We start from the raw sequence: 16876 nt of genomic DNA, 5'->3' as shown, positions 1-16876 counted from the left end.
GGCATGTAGGAATGATATCAGGAGGGCCAAATCGCACCTGGAGCTGCAGCTAGCCAGAGATGTCAAGAGTAACAAGAAGGGTTTCTTCAGGTATGTTGGCAACAAGAAGAAAGCCAAGGAATGTGTGGGCCCCTTACTGAATGAGGGAGGCAACCTAGTGACAGAGGATGTGGAAAAAGCTAATGTACTCAATGCTTTTTTTGCCTCTGTTTTCACTAATAAGGTCAGCTCCCAGACTGCTGCGCTGGGCATCACAAAATGGGGAAGAGATGGCCAGCCCTCTGTGGAGATAGAAGTGGTTAGGGACTATTTAGAAAAGCTGGACGTGCACAAGTCCATGGGGCCGGACGAGTTGCATCCGAGAGTGCTGAAGGAATTGGCGGCTGTGATTGCAGAGCCATTGGCCATTATCTTTGAAAACTCGTGGCGAACCGGGGAAGTCCCGGATGACTGGAAAAAGGCTAATGTAGTGCCAATCTTTAAAAAAGGGAAGAAGGAGGATCCTGGGAACTACAGGCCAGTCAGCCTCACCTCAGTCCCTGGAAAAATCATGGAGCAGGTCCTCAAAGAATCAATCCTGAAGCACTTGCATGAGAGGAAAGTGATCAGGAACAGCCAGCATGGATTCACCAAGGGAAGGTCATGCCTGACTAATCTAATCGCCTTTTATGATGAGATTACTGGTTCTGTGGATGAAGGGAAAGCAGTGGATGTATTGTTTCTTGACTTTAGCAAAGCTTTTGACACGGTTTCCCACAGTATTCTTGTCAGCAAGTTAAGGAAGTATGGGCTGGATGAATGCACTATAAGGTGGGTAGAAAGCTGGCTAGATTGTCGGGCTCAACGGGTAGTGATCAATGGCTCCATGTCTAGTTGGCAGCCGGTATCAAGTGGAGTGCCCCAAGGGTCGGTCCTGGGGCCGGTTTTGTTCAATATCTTCATAAATGATCTGGAGGATGGTGTGGATTGCACCCTCAGCAAATTTGCGGATGATACTAAACTGGGAGGAATGGTAGATACGCTGGAGGGGAGGGATAGGATACAGAAGGACCTAGACAAATTGGAGGATTGGGCCAAAAGAAATCTGATGAGGTTCAATAAGGATAAGTGCAGGGTCCTGCACTTAGGACGGAAGAACCCAATGCACCGCTACAGACTAGGGACCGAATGGCTAGGCAGCAGTTCTGCGGAAAAGGACCTAGGGGTGACAGTGGACGAGAAGCTGGATATGAGTCAGCAGTGTGCCCTTGTTGCCAAGAAGGCCAATGGCATTTTGGGATGTATAAGTAGGGGCATAGCGAGCAGATCGAGGGACGTGATCGTTCCCCTCTATTCGACATTGGTGAGGCCTCATCTGGAGTACTGTGTCCAGTTTTGGGCCCCATACTTCAAGAAGGATGTGGATAAATTGGAGAGAGTCCAGCAAAGGGCAACAAAAATGATTAGGGGACTGGAACACATGAGTTATGAGGAGAGGCTGAGGGAGCTGGGATTGTTTAGCCTGCAGAAGAGAAGAATGAGGGGGGATTTGATAGCTGCTTTCAACTACCTGAAAGGGGGTTCCAAAGAGGATGGCTCTAGACTGTTCTCAATGGTAGCAGATGACAGAACGAGGAGTAATGGTCTCAAGTTGCAGTGGGGGAGGTTTAGATTGGATATTAGGAAAAACTTTTTCACTAAGAGGGTGGTGAAATACTGGAATGCGTTACCTAGGGAGGTGGTAGAATCTCCTTCCTTAGAGGTTTTTAAGGTCAGGCTTGACAAAACCCTGGCTGGGATGATTTAACTGGGAATTGGTCCTGCTTCGAGCAGGGGGTTGGACTAGATGACCTTCTGGGGTCCCTTCCAACCCTGATATTCTATGATTCTATGAGTCTATGACTTTGGATCAGGCCCTTACTCACTGCAGACACGGGGAGCGCTGGAGTCAGTTGAGATTAGGAGTTGGGGCAATATATGCTTTTCTTTATGGGATGCAAAACCGCTCAAAGGATCAGCTTAGTACTGTTTCTGGTGCTCTTTCTCTGCTGCTAGTGGCTCTGCTTTTCTGATTTATGCCAAGCAAACAAGGGATTTATAAACTCTGGGCTCTGATGTCTCGCCTACATACTGAATATCTCAGTTTAAAGTGTGCTGCATTTTGGGCTGATTATGCAAATGCAGCTGGAGAGCAAGGATGAGCTCAGGTTAGACATGAAAATGTCTATTTTTATCGTTTGCACTGTGGTAATCCCCAGAGGTTAGAGTCAGGTTCAGAGCCACATTGTACTCGGTGATTCATGAACACAGGCCCTGCCCTGAGGAGTATGCAAACTAATTTATCATCTAGGTGTTGGCCCCAGTCCTTAGCTGCATAGGGCAACTTTGCACCAGAGTTGTGTCCACACCAGCATAGCCCACCATGGGAGGATCGCTCCATGGTGCAGGTCTGCTCGGGTGGCACAGAGTTGGTACAACCACTCTTACATCACCCCCCCCACCCTTTGTGACCAGTGTAGGGAACATGGCCAGCCCTTCTCTGCACCTCAGCAATCCCCACCTGCCATAATGGATCCCTGAGGCCATTGGCAGCCCGTGGAATTTAGAGCTGCTTTTAGGTGGCTCTAACTTATACCGAGCGACCATCCCAGTGCACAACTGGCCCAGGATCTTGGGAGTACAGCGGTAACTTAAAGCCACTTTTGTGATTATCTGGTGATTTGGGCTGTGAGCTCTTTGGTCACGGCCACGGTTTGGGGCCACTGGGCCAAATCCTTAGCTGGTGTCAATCAGTATAGTTCTATCTACTTTAATGGTGCGATGCCAATTTACACCATCTAAGAACCTGGCCTGCTGTGCTCCAAGCAGTTTGGGAAGAGATTTAGGGCAAAGGATGGAGTAATGCATGAAATATCTGTAAGAACAATCTCCCTCTACATTCTGTGCTAGCTGAGAAATAAGGATTTAGTAAACTGAGGAGGATTTAGTAGGTTTCTTTCAGGTCACCCTAATATCCAATTTCCTAGTATCCTCTGGGCACCTCTGAGGCAGAACACAAATTAAATTGTATGCAGAGCACAAAACAGCTCTGGCATGTGGAAAGGCTATTTCGGTGAGAGAGGAGGAAGGAGCGTAAGGAACGCTGTGTTCCAGAAGCAACATGGGGAGTGTGTTCCTAGGGGCATGATGTTCTGAGAAGACTTGATAGAATAGTTCTCAAGGATCAAATACATTGAATGCAGTTGCTAGGTCTTAGAAATTATACATATGTTTAAACCCTAAGGTAAATAAATAAACACTCGTACCTGAGATCAGACCCAAATTCTAAACTCTCTTAAAAACCTGCCATGTTTTACCTCGGCCCTTGGAAATTAGCATATGCTCATTCTCTAACAGCTTTCCAAGTGTGTTGTTGTTTCTCTCTCTCTCTCTCTCTGTGCAGGTGTCTTTAGCTAATCTCCCCATCTTCCTGCTTTTCTGGCCCTCCTAGTCATCTGAACAATGCACCCAGGCACTGGGATACAGGCCATGTTTAGTTCAGTGGCAGAGGATTCTGCATAAAGTTTGAGGGTGAGCAAGCAGCCCAGAGGCATAGATAGAGAAGGTCCATTCGGATGCTGAAAAGCTCAGACTTTTGCTACACTAAACAGCACTCACTAACATACATACACCTGTAGCTTCTTCTCCTCTTTGTCTGTGGGAACTATTTTATTATTGGAGTAGGGAAACTTAATTGCTATGGACAATTCCTCAGCACGGAAACCGTGGACAACGCGACCCTGCCCAGTTTTTCCCTTTGGAAAAAATAAACAGGCAGAGTCACTAGAAAACAGAGGCGCGCTGACAGGCCACGGGCAAGGTGAGCAATAATGCAGGGACGTGCGGCCCGGCTGCCCTGCAGAAAGTCCAGACGGTGCAGTTTACATGTTATCTGAGGCTGCACATTTCTTTCACCTCAGTTACAAGTTCTTAGGAAGCAGCACGGCAGAAAGCTCACCGGCTGTGACGCAGACACCGAGGAGAAGGACATTCACAGATGCCAGTGCTTCAGACAGCATAGCTACCTTCCAGTTGGCTTTTTCTTCTCTCATTTCCAGGCACCTCATTTATTAGGATTATGTCTCTCTTCAGAATCACATTCACATCTTTATCCAGCTGTTGGACTATCATGAACGGGCTGACATGCAAATTATAGTGGGCAAAGTTAGACTCAGAGGCATGTCTCTTCTCTCTGTGGGGACACGCAGCCTCCAGAGGATGTCAGACCCTTTCTGCTTTATGAGACCGAGAGAAATGAAAGATGGGTTAGCAATAGGGCTGGATGAAAAATTTCAAATGAAACGTTCTCCTGATGGAAAATGGGATGTCATCAGAGCCAAACATTTTCTCGGAAAAGGCTGATTTCATCTCAATTTTCCATTGTGAAGGTCTAAACAAAACATTTCACTTCAAACTGACAGAAAGCTCTGCATCCACTTGCATCCATGGTGCCTCATGGAATTTGTAGTTCCTGGTCCTTCATGCCCCCGTGGCCCATCTCCTGGCCAGACTCCATTTCTCATGGTATACCACAGTCTCTCCCACTAGTTGAGTCACTGTAGTGCCTCATGGGACAGGAAACTACAGCTCCCATGAGGCATCACAGTGGCTCAGCCTCAGGGAAAGACCACGGTGCATCATGGGAGATGAAGTGCAGGCCAAAGGGTAGCATGGAAGTGGGAAGGACATGGAACTACAATTTTCCATGGGGCAACCCAGCCGTTCAGATGGATGCACAGATCAAAGACAACCCGGCCTGCAATGGAACATTTTGATATTTTGACTTCGTCTGAAATTAGGATGCATAACCAAATGCTGAAATATCAGAATTTCTCATGGGACAGAAATCTGATTTTTCAATTGGTTCTAGTTATTAAACTGTGGGGGGGGGGGAGGGTGGAGAAGGGAACCATGGGTTGGAGTTCCAGTGTCACTTCGTTTTTCCAGAGAGGCTAGTTGGGTGAGGTCATATCTTTTATCAGACCAACTTCTGATGGTGAAACAGAGAAGCTTCCGTGTTCCACAGAGCTGTTCTTCAGGGCTGATGATTCAGACTATCAGGTCTGGGGAAGAGCTCTGTGGAACTCAAAAGCTTGTCTCTTTCACCAGCAGAAGTTGGTCCAATAAAAGATATTACCTCACCCTTTTTGTCTCTCATACCCTGGGCCCAACACGGCTGCAGCACGACTCCATGCTTCCCAGCAGTTTATTCAAAAATTCCCCTCGACTGTCAGTCAGACGATTCACTTTTTATTATTACCCCACTGCAACCTCCAATGCAGATGAACTGAGTGACTCTGAATGGGGCTGTCACAGACCTTAAAAAATGAGGTTTTGTCTGCTCCACATAGACATTAAACATCTTATGGCACTTTTTGTAAGGGCATTCGAGTTGTGCTCTTGTCCTGGGCTTTTATAATCCTTGCAATGCTGAGTGTGGTCCTTTACCTAAAGGGCCACCTCAACAACTTTGTAATATGTCAGACCAAATTCTGCACCCCAATGCTTCCAAAATTGCCACCAACTTCCTAGGGATGCAGGGTCAGACTCTGGGAGATGTAGTCTCAGTGTGTAGTCTCTGTGGGATGCACTGGGATTCTCCAGGGTGGAAGGTGCTGATATTCTATAAACATAAGACAATAGTAATGATGACAAGGCCTCATTCTCTGGTTTATAACACGCCGCTTGCTTAGCGCCCTGCCATCCCTGACTGCTTAACATTGTAGGTCTTGTCAAATTTCTAAAATCCTTATGATTAAAGTGTGCAAGGGCAGGGAAGGATGGTGGGCTGGGAGAGAAGGGGATCTGAGTAACAGAATTATTTATACCTTATCTTAATCATCCCCAGGATGCAGTCCAGTAGCAAACACCCCAGAGAAACGGCTTCGTATTTTTGAACCAGCCTGATGGAGTAGGCTCTGCTTACTTAACATGAGAAGTTAAAACGAATGGCTCAGCCCCCAGAAGTAAAAGCCACTTGAGTAAAAGAGGGAGTTTGTATCCTGAACTCTCCTTACTTGTCATGGCAAGGTTGCAGGAGGCAGATTTTTAGCAAACAAGAATGTAGATGAGAGTGGAGTGGCCCCAAGGGGCTTTACAAGACCATTTTAAACAACTTACTTGTGAAAGCTGTGAAAGGACAGAGGCATTTTGGGGATGTTTCCACGTTTACTAGCACGGAAGTGGAAAAGAGCTATATTCAGGAAAGCATTTTAATGAATTGTTTTTATACAGGAATGTGCAAAGCACCCGTTATGTGGCTGCTGAGTCCGACCTCAGGGTGGCACAGACACCAGGTGAATGGAGAGCCTTGGGGCTTGCTCACTCAGTCACAGCAGTGGAACAGGCTGGGTGGTTCCAGGATAGTTACATCACTACAGCGGTCCCTAACACAGACCACCCCTTACTAGAGACTGGGAGTGGAGCCTTCCTTTATTCTCTCCAGACAGCAGTTACTAGCCATTCCTCCTCAAAGACTCAAATGCAGATCACTTACCAAAGGAAGTGCTAATGAGGATGAAAACCTTGACACTCAGGAAGTGCTGGTCGCTGAAAGCAATGGGTGAACTTTTTCAAAGCCGTATAAGATGGATGTAAATAGTAGAAAGGTTCTTGGCCCTGGATTCATACTGGGTTTTAAATCCTCCCTGCCTCCAGCCTCTCCTGTGGCATTTATTCCTCTATTCTCCACCCCAATGCACCGCCCAGCTCTCCCTCCTGTCTGCAATCTCTGCTGAAAGCGCCCCTCCTTCCCCTGGTTTACAGCCCTTCCTTTCTCTCTGCCCCAGCCATTGGTTTCTGTAGCTCTGTAATTGTATTAATAGAATCATAGAATATCAGGGTTGGAAGGGACCTCAGGGGGTCATCTAGTCCAACCCCCTGCTCAAAGCAGGACCACTCCCCAACTAAATCATCCCAGCCAGGGCTTTGTATTATACACAGTTGCTCCCTCTACAACAAAAAGAAAAGGAGGACTTGTGGCACCTTAGAGACTAACCAATTTATTTGAGCATGAGCTTTCGTGAGCTACAGTCCTCCTTTTCTTTTTGCAAATACAGACTAACACGGCTGTTACTCTGAATCCCTCTACAACATTTTCGGACACAAATATGCATTACGAACTAGTGACACTGTGCTGAGAATTCCTGTTGCCATTATGATAGACCATTATTGAAATAGTAAAGGTTTGCTAAACTACTGCAGTGTGCTAAAGCCGATGGTGGGACCTCAGGGCTTGAAATGGTGGGAAAATTGAGTTAAAAGCTTTCCTGCTCACACGCCTAGTCTCTGCTGCCTCAGAATGACAGGCTGGATCCTGGGATGGGGTTTAGCTGCTTTGCTGCACCGCCACCAGAATGTGACTCTCCAGGCTGGCATACTGGGTCTGGGAGGATCACCCCAGTGCTTGAGGTAGAGCCAAGGCAGGAGCTTCTATGCCACACACCCAGTGCAGAGGTTTGACGGGGACATCACTACGCCCCATCATTCCCCCGCTGTGGTTTCAGCCCAGTGGGATGGTTTGAGCTGGTGTAAGTTAGAGCAGCCCATAGGCTGCTCTTTCACGGCATTGTGGGACCAGTCCTGCACAAAGTGGACCACGGGACTGAAAATGTAAGCTTTCCACAACTTCTGTCCCTGACATGTGCTGTGTGCTCCTTCGCTTTTGCAGGGATCTCACCACCATGTCCTCTAGATAGTTGTTTTCATCGGTGCTACATCTGATAATACACAACGATTGAGCTATTCAATTCAAAAAAGATTTGGTGTGGGAATGACGATGACAACAAGGCTTTGCATTTCTGGCACCAGTGCTGGTGTGTGTCAGCCAACAGCTTTCTTGTTTCTGACTCAGAAAACTCTCAGTGCTGGAATAAACCGGGCTGTGGTACTGCTCCATGAGCTCAGCAGAAAACTCAGTATCCTACCCTAGCATGGCAGCAAGACCGAACCCTCAACGGCCCCACCCCTCTTTTGGGATTGTAGAGTGACTCCTCTCTGAATGACTACAGGGTTTGTCCTCCACCCTCTTTACAGAGTCGTGTTTGGCAGGGCCACTTCAGTCCTAGTCAGCAGAAATGAGACATGATCCTTCCACATACAGAACCTGCCTGAGGCCACAAAGTAGGGTTCATTGCCCCTTTCATCTACTTGGCAGTAATCTGACTGTCACACCGAATCTGTTTTAGCCAGTTCAAGGTCAGAGGTGTGAACTTCCTCTGAAAGCAGAAGTGGAGAAAAGCCTCCACTGGAATCCTTCTCTTCATGCCCAGAGGGACCCAGTCCTAGCTCATCAGAGCCAGAACCAGGGCTCGCACATTACTATTCTCTGTCTGCGGCCACAGCTGAAGTAGCAGGGGTACATTGTCTTAACTGGAGAAGAGCAAGCTCTGGACAGACGCCTGTTTGGACATCCCTGGCTCGGAACTCAACTCTGAAGAACATGCATGGTGCTCTTACGCACTCCTCCCTGCCTGCGTGCGCTCTGGCCACCATGGGAGGGCACGATTCCCAAGATGGCCCGGTGGCTCCAGTTAGACAGGTGTATGTGTGCCCGTGTGCATGCGTGTTGGCTGAGCAAATATGGGTTTAGAACAGAGACATCGCTTGCTGCAAGTGTTTGCCCTTCTGTCAGGCCCCATTGTTTTCACCCATTAACACCTCTGAGCCAAAAATGAAGGATGCTGGCAATCGTGCATGACTGTGTCACTGCCAGAAAGGCAAGTTATGTTGCTAAAGGTGCCTGGGAAACCCGTCACAAACTCTACGCTGCGCAAAGGGTTGGCCAGCAAGCACCTGGCATGGAAGCGCTGCTGGGGGCAAGTGAGGGGCTGACACGCTTAACCACAGAGATGCTCAGGTCAAAGTGGCAAAGGCGCACGTCACACCCCTGCCCTTTACAGTGTGTCGCTGGACGGAGGGGTATGTAAGCCTGGCCAGTGCTGAATGCCTTTCCTGGTTGAGAAAAGGGGATTTGTGTTTTCTGAATGAGTACACGGGACCCCTGCGAGGGAGCAAGCCCAGAAGGGAGGGTCTTTCCTGAAAAATGACAGTGTAAAACTGGTGCTGTCTTCCTCAGCAGACCTGTTCCCTCCCTGCGGAGGCATTAAGATGTGCTGTTCAGCAAGACAAACATGCATCTGAGTGGTTTTTTCCCTCCTGCTAATGCTGCAGGGCCAGCAGAGCTAAAAGAGAGTGAACTGGATTCTATTTCGGCTGGTACCTCAGGAACAGCATGGTTAGCAGAATGCCAATCAGTTACGCAGCAGTGCCAACTCCGACTTCTGAAGGCAACGGTGTAGGCACAAGTGTCACTGAGCACTTAATTTGCAGACAATGGGCTGCACAAGTGTCGCACTGGACCTCATTTGGCCTGGAGGACCTTTTGGGTGATGTGTACAACAGAAAGTCTATCTTAGCTTTCAGATCCTAGGCTGAGTTTGTAAGGCCGGCAGTTAGAAAACACATCTTTGCACTTGTAAACAAACCACATTTGGTTTGAAAGTTATGGCAAGGCTGCAAACCTGGCATCTCCCTTTCAGGAATACTGGCATTAAAGTGCAGTCCTATTCCAGTCAATGAGACAAAACACCAGAAAAATTCAAGCGACCACCCTCGTGGCCACAGCTTGGAGAGCTCAGTTATTATTTAACCCCAATGTTATGCAATTCATGGCAGCAACTTTCCATATAGGAACATGGGCAATATGTAATATTCAAGTATCTCATCTTGGTGTCTGGCTGCATGGTTGACAAAATGGCCCTAGAGTTATATGGAATCAATTTAACGCTGTGCCCCCTGGGAACAGCCTCCGTAAATTGCTAGTCCAGTGTGTTAGCTTCATCGGTCATGCACCTGGAAAGGTTAATGCATCTCTCTCTTCAGGCTTGTCTTTGTCTTCTTTCCAATCTCATAAGTACAAACATTGTGTTCAGATACACCATGGAATTTCTGTCTCTGAAGAACTGCCACCCCTTAGGCTTTGGCTGCACACACAATGCTACTGGTCAGTACTAATGTGTAAAGTTATCTTCGAGGGGGATTTTGCTCCAGAGGTGTTGCAGTTTGGTTTACATCACACACTAGTACATTTTATGCAATCCCTGGCCCACTGACAAAGCTACTTGTTTTGCAGACGCTCAGAAGAAAAGCGGGAGGCTAGTGTCCACATTTGCATGCTAGTATCCAGTCTGCTATTCTGACTTTCTACAGAGACATGCTGGGGATTTTGGATCAGTCAGATGTGTTTGTGATGCACAGAAGCTTTCAGCTGCTATGTCTTGCAATTTAAGCAGTTAAACATGGAGAACTATGTCACTCCTCAAATCAACAATTTCTGACTCTTGTAAATTTGTAAATCTAACCAGATAGACTGGAGAATTGGAAGGTTGCCGACTCTGTCACTTACACAATATTTTCTTTTCTTTAAACATACATCTAAATCCCACAAAGATACTTTACTGGCAGTTTTCACCCCCAGACACAATCTGCACATTGTCAATAAGAATATAGCTGGTATTTTGTAACAGTATTGTCCTGATATTTTTCCCTTTACTGTTCAATAATAAATCTCATTTATACATTAGACAAATACAAACACATTGGTAAACAACTTTTGGATTGTGAATGCAACATAATTGAAAAAAGCCACTGGAACTGAAAATCCTTATTGCCATGGCACAAGGAGGAAAATAAACTGATATCTGAAGCTGTAGCCATTCTCGTTTGAAAGTTACACAATATTTAACCACATAGCTAAAATTAACTTTTCAAAATTCTCTGTTTTGTAAAAAAGAACTGCAAAAGATGACCCACGCAAATCCCACAACCTGGGCCCTGAACTGAAATCTCTACACAAACAATTCTGCCCTTCCAGAAAACCTGACGTAGCCACAACAAACGTGTTTTGTGCCTGTTCCTGAAGAATGATGCTGCACCACACTCTCCATGCAAACCAGCTCACTTGCTATTTGTTTACATATTGATTTATTGCACCCAACAGCCGCTTGACTTTCAGCTACCAGCGTAACAGTGGATGGATAACATATCTATGCATCTTCCTTGCTTACATCATTTGTCTCTATAAGAACTTAATTCGTCTTCTTCTGCAGCTAATTTTACAACATTTGTGCGTATAGCCTCATTCAGGTATATACAAGGCATATTCTAACTGCATATTCAGTTGGGTAGCTTCCTATAACACAGCCCTTTGGAACACAAATAAGCAGGGGTAAAGAAAGAAGCAACATCAACGTCATGTGAAGTTGAAATGTCAGCTACCATATTTGTACATTGTGAGGCAATAATTTAAAAGAAGTAGGGTGTCTGCACAGCGCCTAGCACAGTGGAACCCTGGGCATGACTGGAGCTCCTGGGCACGATGTAAACACAAATAATAACAATAATAATGTGTTGCTCATTTCATTGTATACTTTCTGAACATGGTCCGACTGGTTCTTTCTATGAAGGAGAAAAATAGATGTTTAATGTGGCCTCTGATCTCTTTTGATAAGGCAAATTCCATCCCATCCTGTTATCCCAGGCTGCACTGCCCGCTGACAAATGAAGCACATATGCTGATCGAATTTCTTGAGATGATCCCACTGGGATTGTTGCTGATTCCAGAGGGGACACAATGGTAACATTTTGCATATCTTGCTTAGTTCATACACAGTTTTGCCTTTTGGGTGACACACTTGATTTATTTAAAAAAAATTCTTCTATAGTCTTATGTGTGGAGCATTCCCTATGGCATATTACACAGCTCGAACAAGTCACCAGGGTAAATATACACACGCCAAAATACGAGATTTCTGATTAAATGCAGAGTCAGGCTAGGAGTCAGTCTGCGTTGGCGTTCCGGAGTCATGAGGCTTCCAGCAGTATTTAGTGGTCTCATCACAACCTCTAGTGGACAACAGTCCGCATCGCCACAGAGGTTCAACATGTGATGTATTTACTCATCTCGTTTTCGGTGGGCCCAGGCCTTTGAGGTGCCATTGACTAAAAGGGGTGCTGAGGGTGCTCACCCACTTGTAGGATTTCTCTGCCCAAAACAGAATGACGTCTCTGACTCACTGTTAGTTCCCACTGTACCACTACAGGGAATAGAGCAGGGGTGGCCAAACCGCAGCCCCTTTACAGTTAAAATGTGGCTGGCAGAGCCCCCCATCCCTGTCCCATTCTCCGTCAGATGTGGGGGGGGGGAGCTCGGGGCTTCTGCCCTGTGTCGGGGCGCTGGGGCTAGGGGCTTCTGCCAGAGATGACTGGTGCCTGCTTAGGGTGGGGGAGGCAAAATGTAAGGGTTCGCCCCGCCCCCCAACAGCTTGAGTCATCCCCCCCCCCCCACACGCAGCAGTCCCTCCCTGCAGCTCCCAGGTATTAGTTCCGCCTGGAGAGGCAGCGGCAAACTGCTGGGAGCTGCAGGGAGGGGTCACTGCTTTAGCTCCCTGGGGAGAAGCAGCAGCAAAAGCAATGACTCTTCCTGCAGCTCCCAGCTTGCTGGCTCCAGCAGCTGCTGTGCTGGGAGGGGGCCCAGCAGCACCATGTGACCAAGTGAGGCCAGCAACCCCTGGCTGAAGCCCCGAGCCCCGGCAGGCACGCCCCGCTTCTTGAACTTCTGAAGAGTATTGTATGTGGCTCGGATAGTCAGTAAATTTGGCCATCCCTGGAATAGATGCATGTGGGCACCACAAGGACCAACTGCAGTGGGAGCTCTGCAGGTGGAAAGACCACAAGATAAGGCCCCAAGCGCTGACAGTCTTCTTGGACTGAACATTATTACTGCTAACAAGACCTGTCACTGTTGTCTTGTCTCATTATTTGCATACCAGGCACACAATGCTGCAATGAACTGGATTTTTGATTCACATGCTCTTTGCATTCTGGCACCCAGAGTTTTCTCATGGAAGTTTTTCAAAACAGAAGACATGATTCTCCATTGCCCTGCACCTTGTACAGGTGCCTTAGGAACAGAACTGTTCCTACAAATCCGCATGGTAGAACTTCACACTCATTCTTCCTTGGTGTAAATTACACCAGAAGGGGCAAAGCTACGGAAACTTACATGCAGACAAGTGATTGGTTGGTGCAGCTGACTTTAAACTAGCCGTTACTTTGCAAAAGTGAACTGAAAACTGAGGCAGACAGAAGAAAACACATGATCTTTGTGTGTGGTCCAGTCCTGCTGCCTCTCATAGATTAAGGCCAGAAGGGTCTGTTATGATCATCATCTAGTCTGGCCCCATGCGTGACACATGACAAAGAGCCTCATCCTATAAAACAATGGAAACTGCCAAACTGCCCCTGGCTCCATGGCTCTGTGCGCACAACTTTGGGATTTTACAGCAATAATTCACTGAGCCTTGTAAAGGGTCAACTAATTATCAGCTCCCACTCTGCCAACCAAAAGGCGTTCCGTACAGTGTGTTCCCTCTCTTGATTTATTACCTGTCACTCTTGCACTGAGGGCTAAATCCTGATCCTGAGTAAATGGGCTGCACACCAGGGCTCCCTAGTGGGGCTGGGGATGGAGCAAGTTGTTTCCCAGGCAGTGGGGAGGCCAGCAGAACTCCAGTGGTCCCTGCATCCCACTCCACAGGGTGGGTTTGGCCAGTGTCTTCCCACAGTTATGGATCCACTGGCCATGTCCTCCAAACCCATCTGTACAGGGACATGGAGAACACAGAACACAGTCATGGCTGACTTTGGCCCTTCCACAGGTCCCATGGTATGGATAGCCAATAAGCAGAATAGGTGATAGTCGATTGCACAATACAGTGAAGGAATGGAAGCAACTTCCTCTTGACATGTTATGCCTGATGCTGAAGTTACGTTTAGTCATCTGCCCATGGAGACCTCATCAATACATCTTCTTTTATTATGCTCATCCCCGTGTGTATACACATGACACAAACACACTAATATGTGTGTGTGTGTGTATTAGATTTCCTTTACAAAGAGAAAAGAACAGTGTACTCTCTCTCTCATATATCCGTGGCTATATAGATCCACTCTCCTTTTCTCTTTATAAAGGAAATCTTACCCTTCTTGCTGTGGAAAAAACCCCAACTGTCTAAGACATGGATTTGAATTTAAAATGTAAAACAAGATTCTTTAATGCAGAATTTCTCCAGGAATATGGGCAGAAGGAAGTATCAAGAGTGCAGCTACGAGCTTATTTTCCCATTATACCACTGTCCTGCCATCAATAGCTGTTAATCTTTGTTAAAAATACAAGGGCAGTATTGAAGGTCAATTTTCCAAACCCATCCCTTTTACAGCCGTCACAACAGAAACACCTATGGGCCACTCCTGTTCTCTCCCTGATGAGTCTGTGTCTGTACAGCATGGCTATTAACAAATCTTAAGTCGGGGGGCAAATCCCGACTGCCTTGCCCACAAGGGATTTCCTATTACAATCTCTGGGACACTTGCTAGAGTTCAGAGAGTGGCTTTTGGCCCTAACGATATTAATGTGCTACGACTTTGTTACATCACCCTCAAATAATTCCGAAGAGCATTATTCACGATGGTATGACTGTGATGAGAAAAGAAGACAGAGCCGTTCAGTGTGAAAATGTGAAACAAACAGACACAATTAAAACGGAGCCTTCTGGTAAATCGCAACAACTGTAATTTCAGCCCATGTCCCATGCCTGAGCCAGCCACACCGAATGATCATCAGTCTGGCACTGTTCAGGTCCTCAGTGGAATTCCAGCATCTGACATGCTGTAGCCTTGTACCGCTTTCCTTTGCCATGTGTGTACACCAGAAAAACAATCTACGGGACGCCAGGGACCCTCCCGGGGTATTAAACGTGTATTTTTAAGGGAGGATAACTAAGAAAGGGCCGGACGAAGGAAGGAGCCATTCATTTAAATACTGGTTTTCATTATTTTGTCCAGGTTAGATGTCAATGGGGAACATTACTGACTCTTTACGCTCACCGTTTAATGCTAAGCGTTGTTAAACAGAGGGTGGGAAGTGATTTTCTTTACTCTGACGCTCCAGCTATAAAATAAAGGGTCTGATTCCTACAAACGTCCCCGGAGTAAACTGAGCAGGATTGGGCCCTCCCTTTGCGAGTGGGCTTGTACCCAGAGGGGCATTAACAATGCAGTCTGGAGACCCACAAAAGGGGCAAGGACCAGAAGGCAGGAGACCTCTTTGCTGCTCCGGGAGCTGTTCCCAGAGTCAGTGCTGAAATGGCGAGCCTGGCACTGCCCAGGGGGCTGGCAGCGGGCTCTGGCCGGGCCGCTAGGCTGCCCCAACACAAAGAGGTGATTTTGGAAAGGGTCCGCGTGTGTGCGCCCCCGCCTTAGGCTGTGTCGGCGGCCCTCATGTCCGCGCTGCAGCCCGCACCCCCTCTCCGGCCGGCCGCTCCGGGGCTGGGGCTTCCCGCACACTCCATGCGCTTTGCGGGTGCGTCATACAGAGTTAAGAGGCGCCTCAGGCCAGGAGCGGAGGGGGCGCAGGTAAGCGAGGCAGGTGCATATCCGGGGGCTGCTGAAGGAGCCCTGCCTCTCCCCGCTTGCGTCAAACTACTTCAGGTTCACATGCGAAGTTTGAGGAGCGGATGGGAACGGCTGCTTAGCCCGGGAATGCGCGGCTACGAGCGCACAGACTCAGCCCCGTGCCTCCCCCGGGTCCCTGCTGGCGGGGCGGCTGAAACAATGGGCATAAAGCGGGCGCCCAGAGCCACTGACCCTGGATCTCACCCCCGCCCGCTGTCTGCACCGCCACATGCCGGCACCGGGCTCCCGGGGCCACACGCGGCACACGGACACTATTGCCTCCCGCCTCGGGCTTTGCAGCCCCCCGCTCCCCGGCGAGACAGGCGCAGCCCCGGGCACAAGGGGAAGGGCGCAGCCGGCCCGAAACCCGCTGGTTCCCCCGCGCCCCGCACCTTCCCCCACGGCCCCGAGCGGCAGAGAACAAAGGCGCCCGGGAGGCAGGGCCGGGACCTGGACCCGCCCCGACCCCACTGGGCAGAGCAGAGGCCCTGTCCCGCAGCCCCCGACCACGGCTGGGCTGAGGCTGGGGGCCCCACGCCAGGGGCCAGTCCCCCGGCTGCCCCGCGAGCCTGTGCCCGAGCGCTCAGCGGGGGGCTGCGCTCGCAAAGGCAGGGCCCCTGGGTGCCCAAGTGTGTGTGTGGGGGGGGGCAGCGCCCCATCGCCCCCCAGCCCGGGCCCTGCGGGCAGCGCCCCATCGCCCCCCAGCCCGGCTTCCCAGCGCATCCAACTCAGCCAAAGCTCCGGGACCCCAGCCCGCCCGGCCGGGGGCAGCGCCCCGGGGCGAGACGAGCCCGGGCTGGGGAGGGGTCCGCGACCGGCCGCTGGGGGCAGAGCGAGCGGGGTCCCGGCCCCCCGAGACCGCGGCGCCCCCCGGCCCCCCGCCGCCGCCGCCCGCTCCTACCTGGGCGCCGCGCCGCCTGGCTGCCCAGCAGCAGGACCAGCAGCGAGAGTCCCCGGAGCCCGGCGGGCGGCGCGGGCAGAGCGCGGGGCCCCGCCATGGCGCGGCGGGCAGAGTCCGTCCCCGGTGCGGCCAGCCCGGCCCTGGCGCGGCGGCGAGTCCGTCCCCGGCGGTGCAGCGAGCGGGGCTGGGCGGGCGCCAGCGAGGGCGGGGCGGGGAGCGGGCTGCGGGGGAGGGAGCCAGACACCGCCACCGCCGGCTGCGGGCCCCGGCCCCCCCAGCCCTGCCCCCCCCGCCACCCCGGCCCCTCCGCCGCCCCGGCCCCCCCAGCCCGGCCCCCCCGCCGCCCCGGCCCCTCCGCCGCCCCGGCCCCCCCAGCCCTGCCCCCCCGGCCCCTCCGCCGCCCTGGCCCCTCCACCGCCCCGGCCCCCCCAGCCCTGCCGCCCC

General features: G+C 50.0%; 1 protein-coding gene across 2 annotated transcripts in view; it reads right to left on the bottom strand.

The window, feature by feature from the left end:
* SEZ6L (seizure related 6 homolog like) overlaps window positions 1-16578 on the bottom strand; it is a 149665-nt gene extending 133087 nt beyond the window's left edge. For both annotated transcript variants that reach the window (XM_073312323.1, XM_073312324.1), the window contains exon 1: window positions 16433-16578. In XM_073312323.1, the coding sequence (XP_073168424.1) occupies window positions 16433-16529 (97 nt within the window). In that variant the 5' untranslated portion in view covers window positions 16530-16578. The remainder of the gene's footprint in view (window positions 1-16432) is intronic.
* Between the last annotated feature and the right edge of the window lie 298 nt (window positions 16579-16876).

The sequence above is a fragment of the Lepidochelys kempii genome, chromosome 15 (genome assembly GCF_965140265.1).
Source record: "Lepidochelys kempii isolate rLepKem1 chromosome 15, rLepKem1.hap2, whole genome shotgun sequence".
NCBI classification, from domain to species: Eukaryota; Metazoa; Chordata; order Testudines; family Cheloniidae; genus Lepidochelys; species Lepidochelys kempii.
Note: the sequence above shows the minus strand (reverse complement) of the source record. Positions and strands in the feature narration are given on the sequence as shown.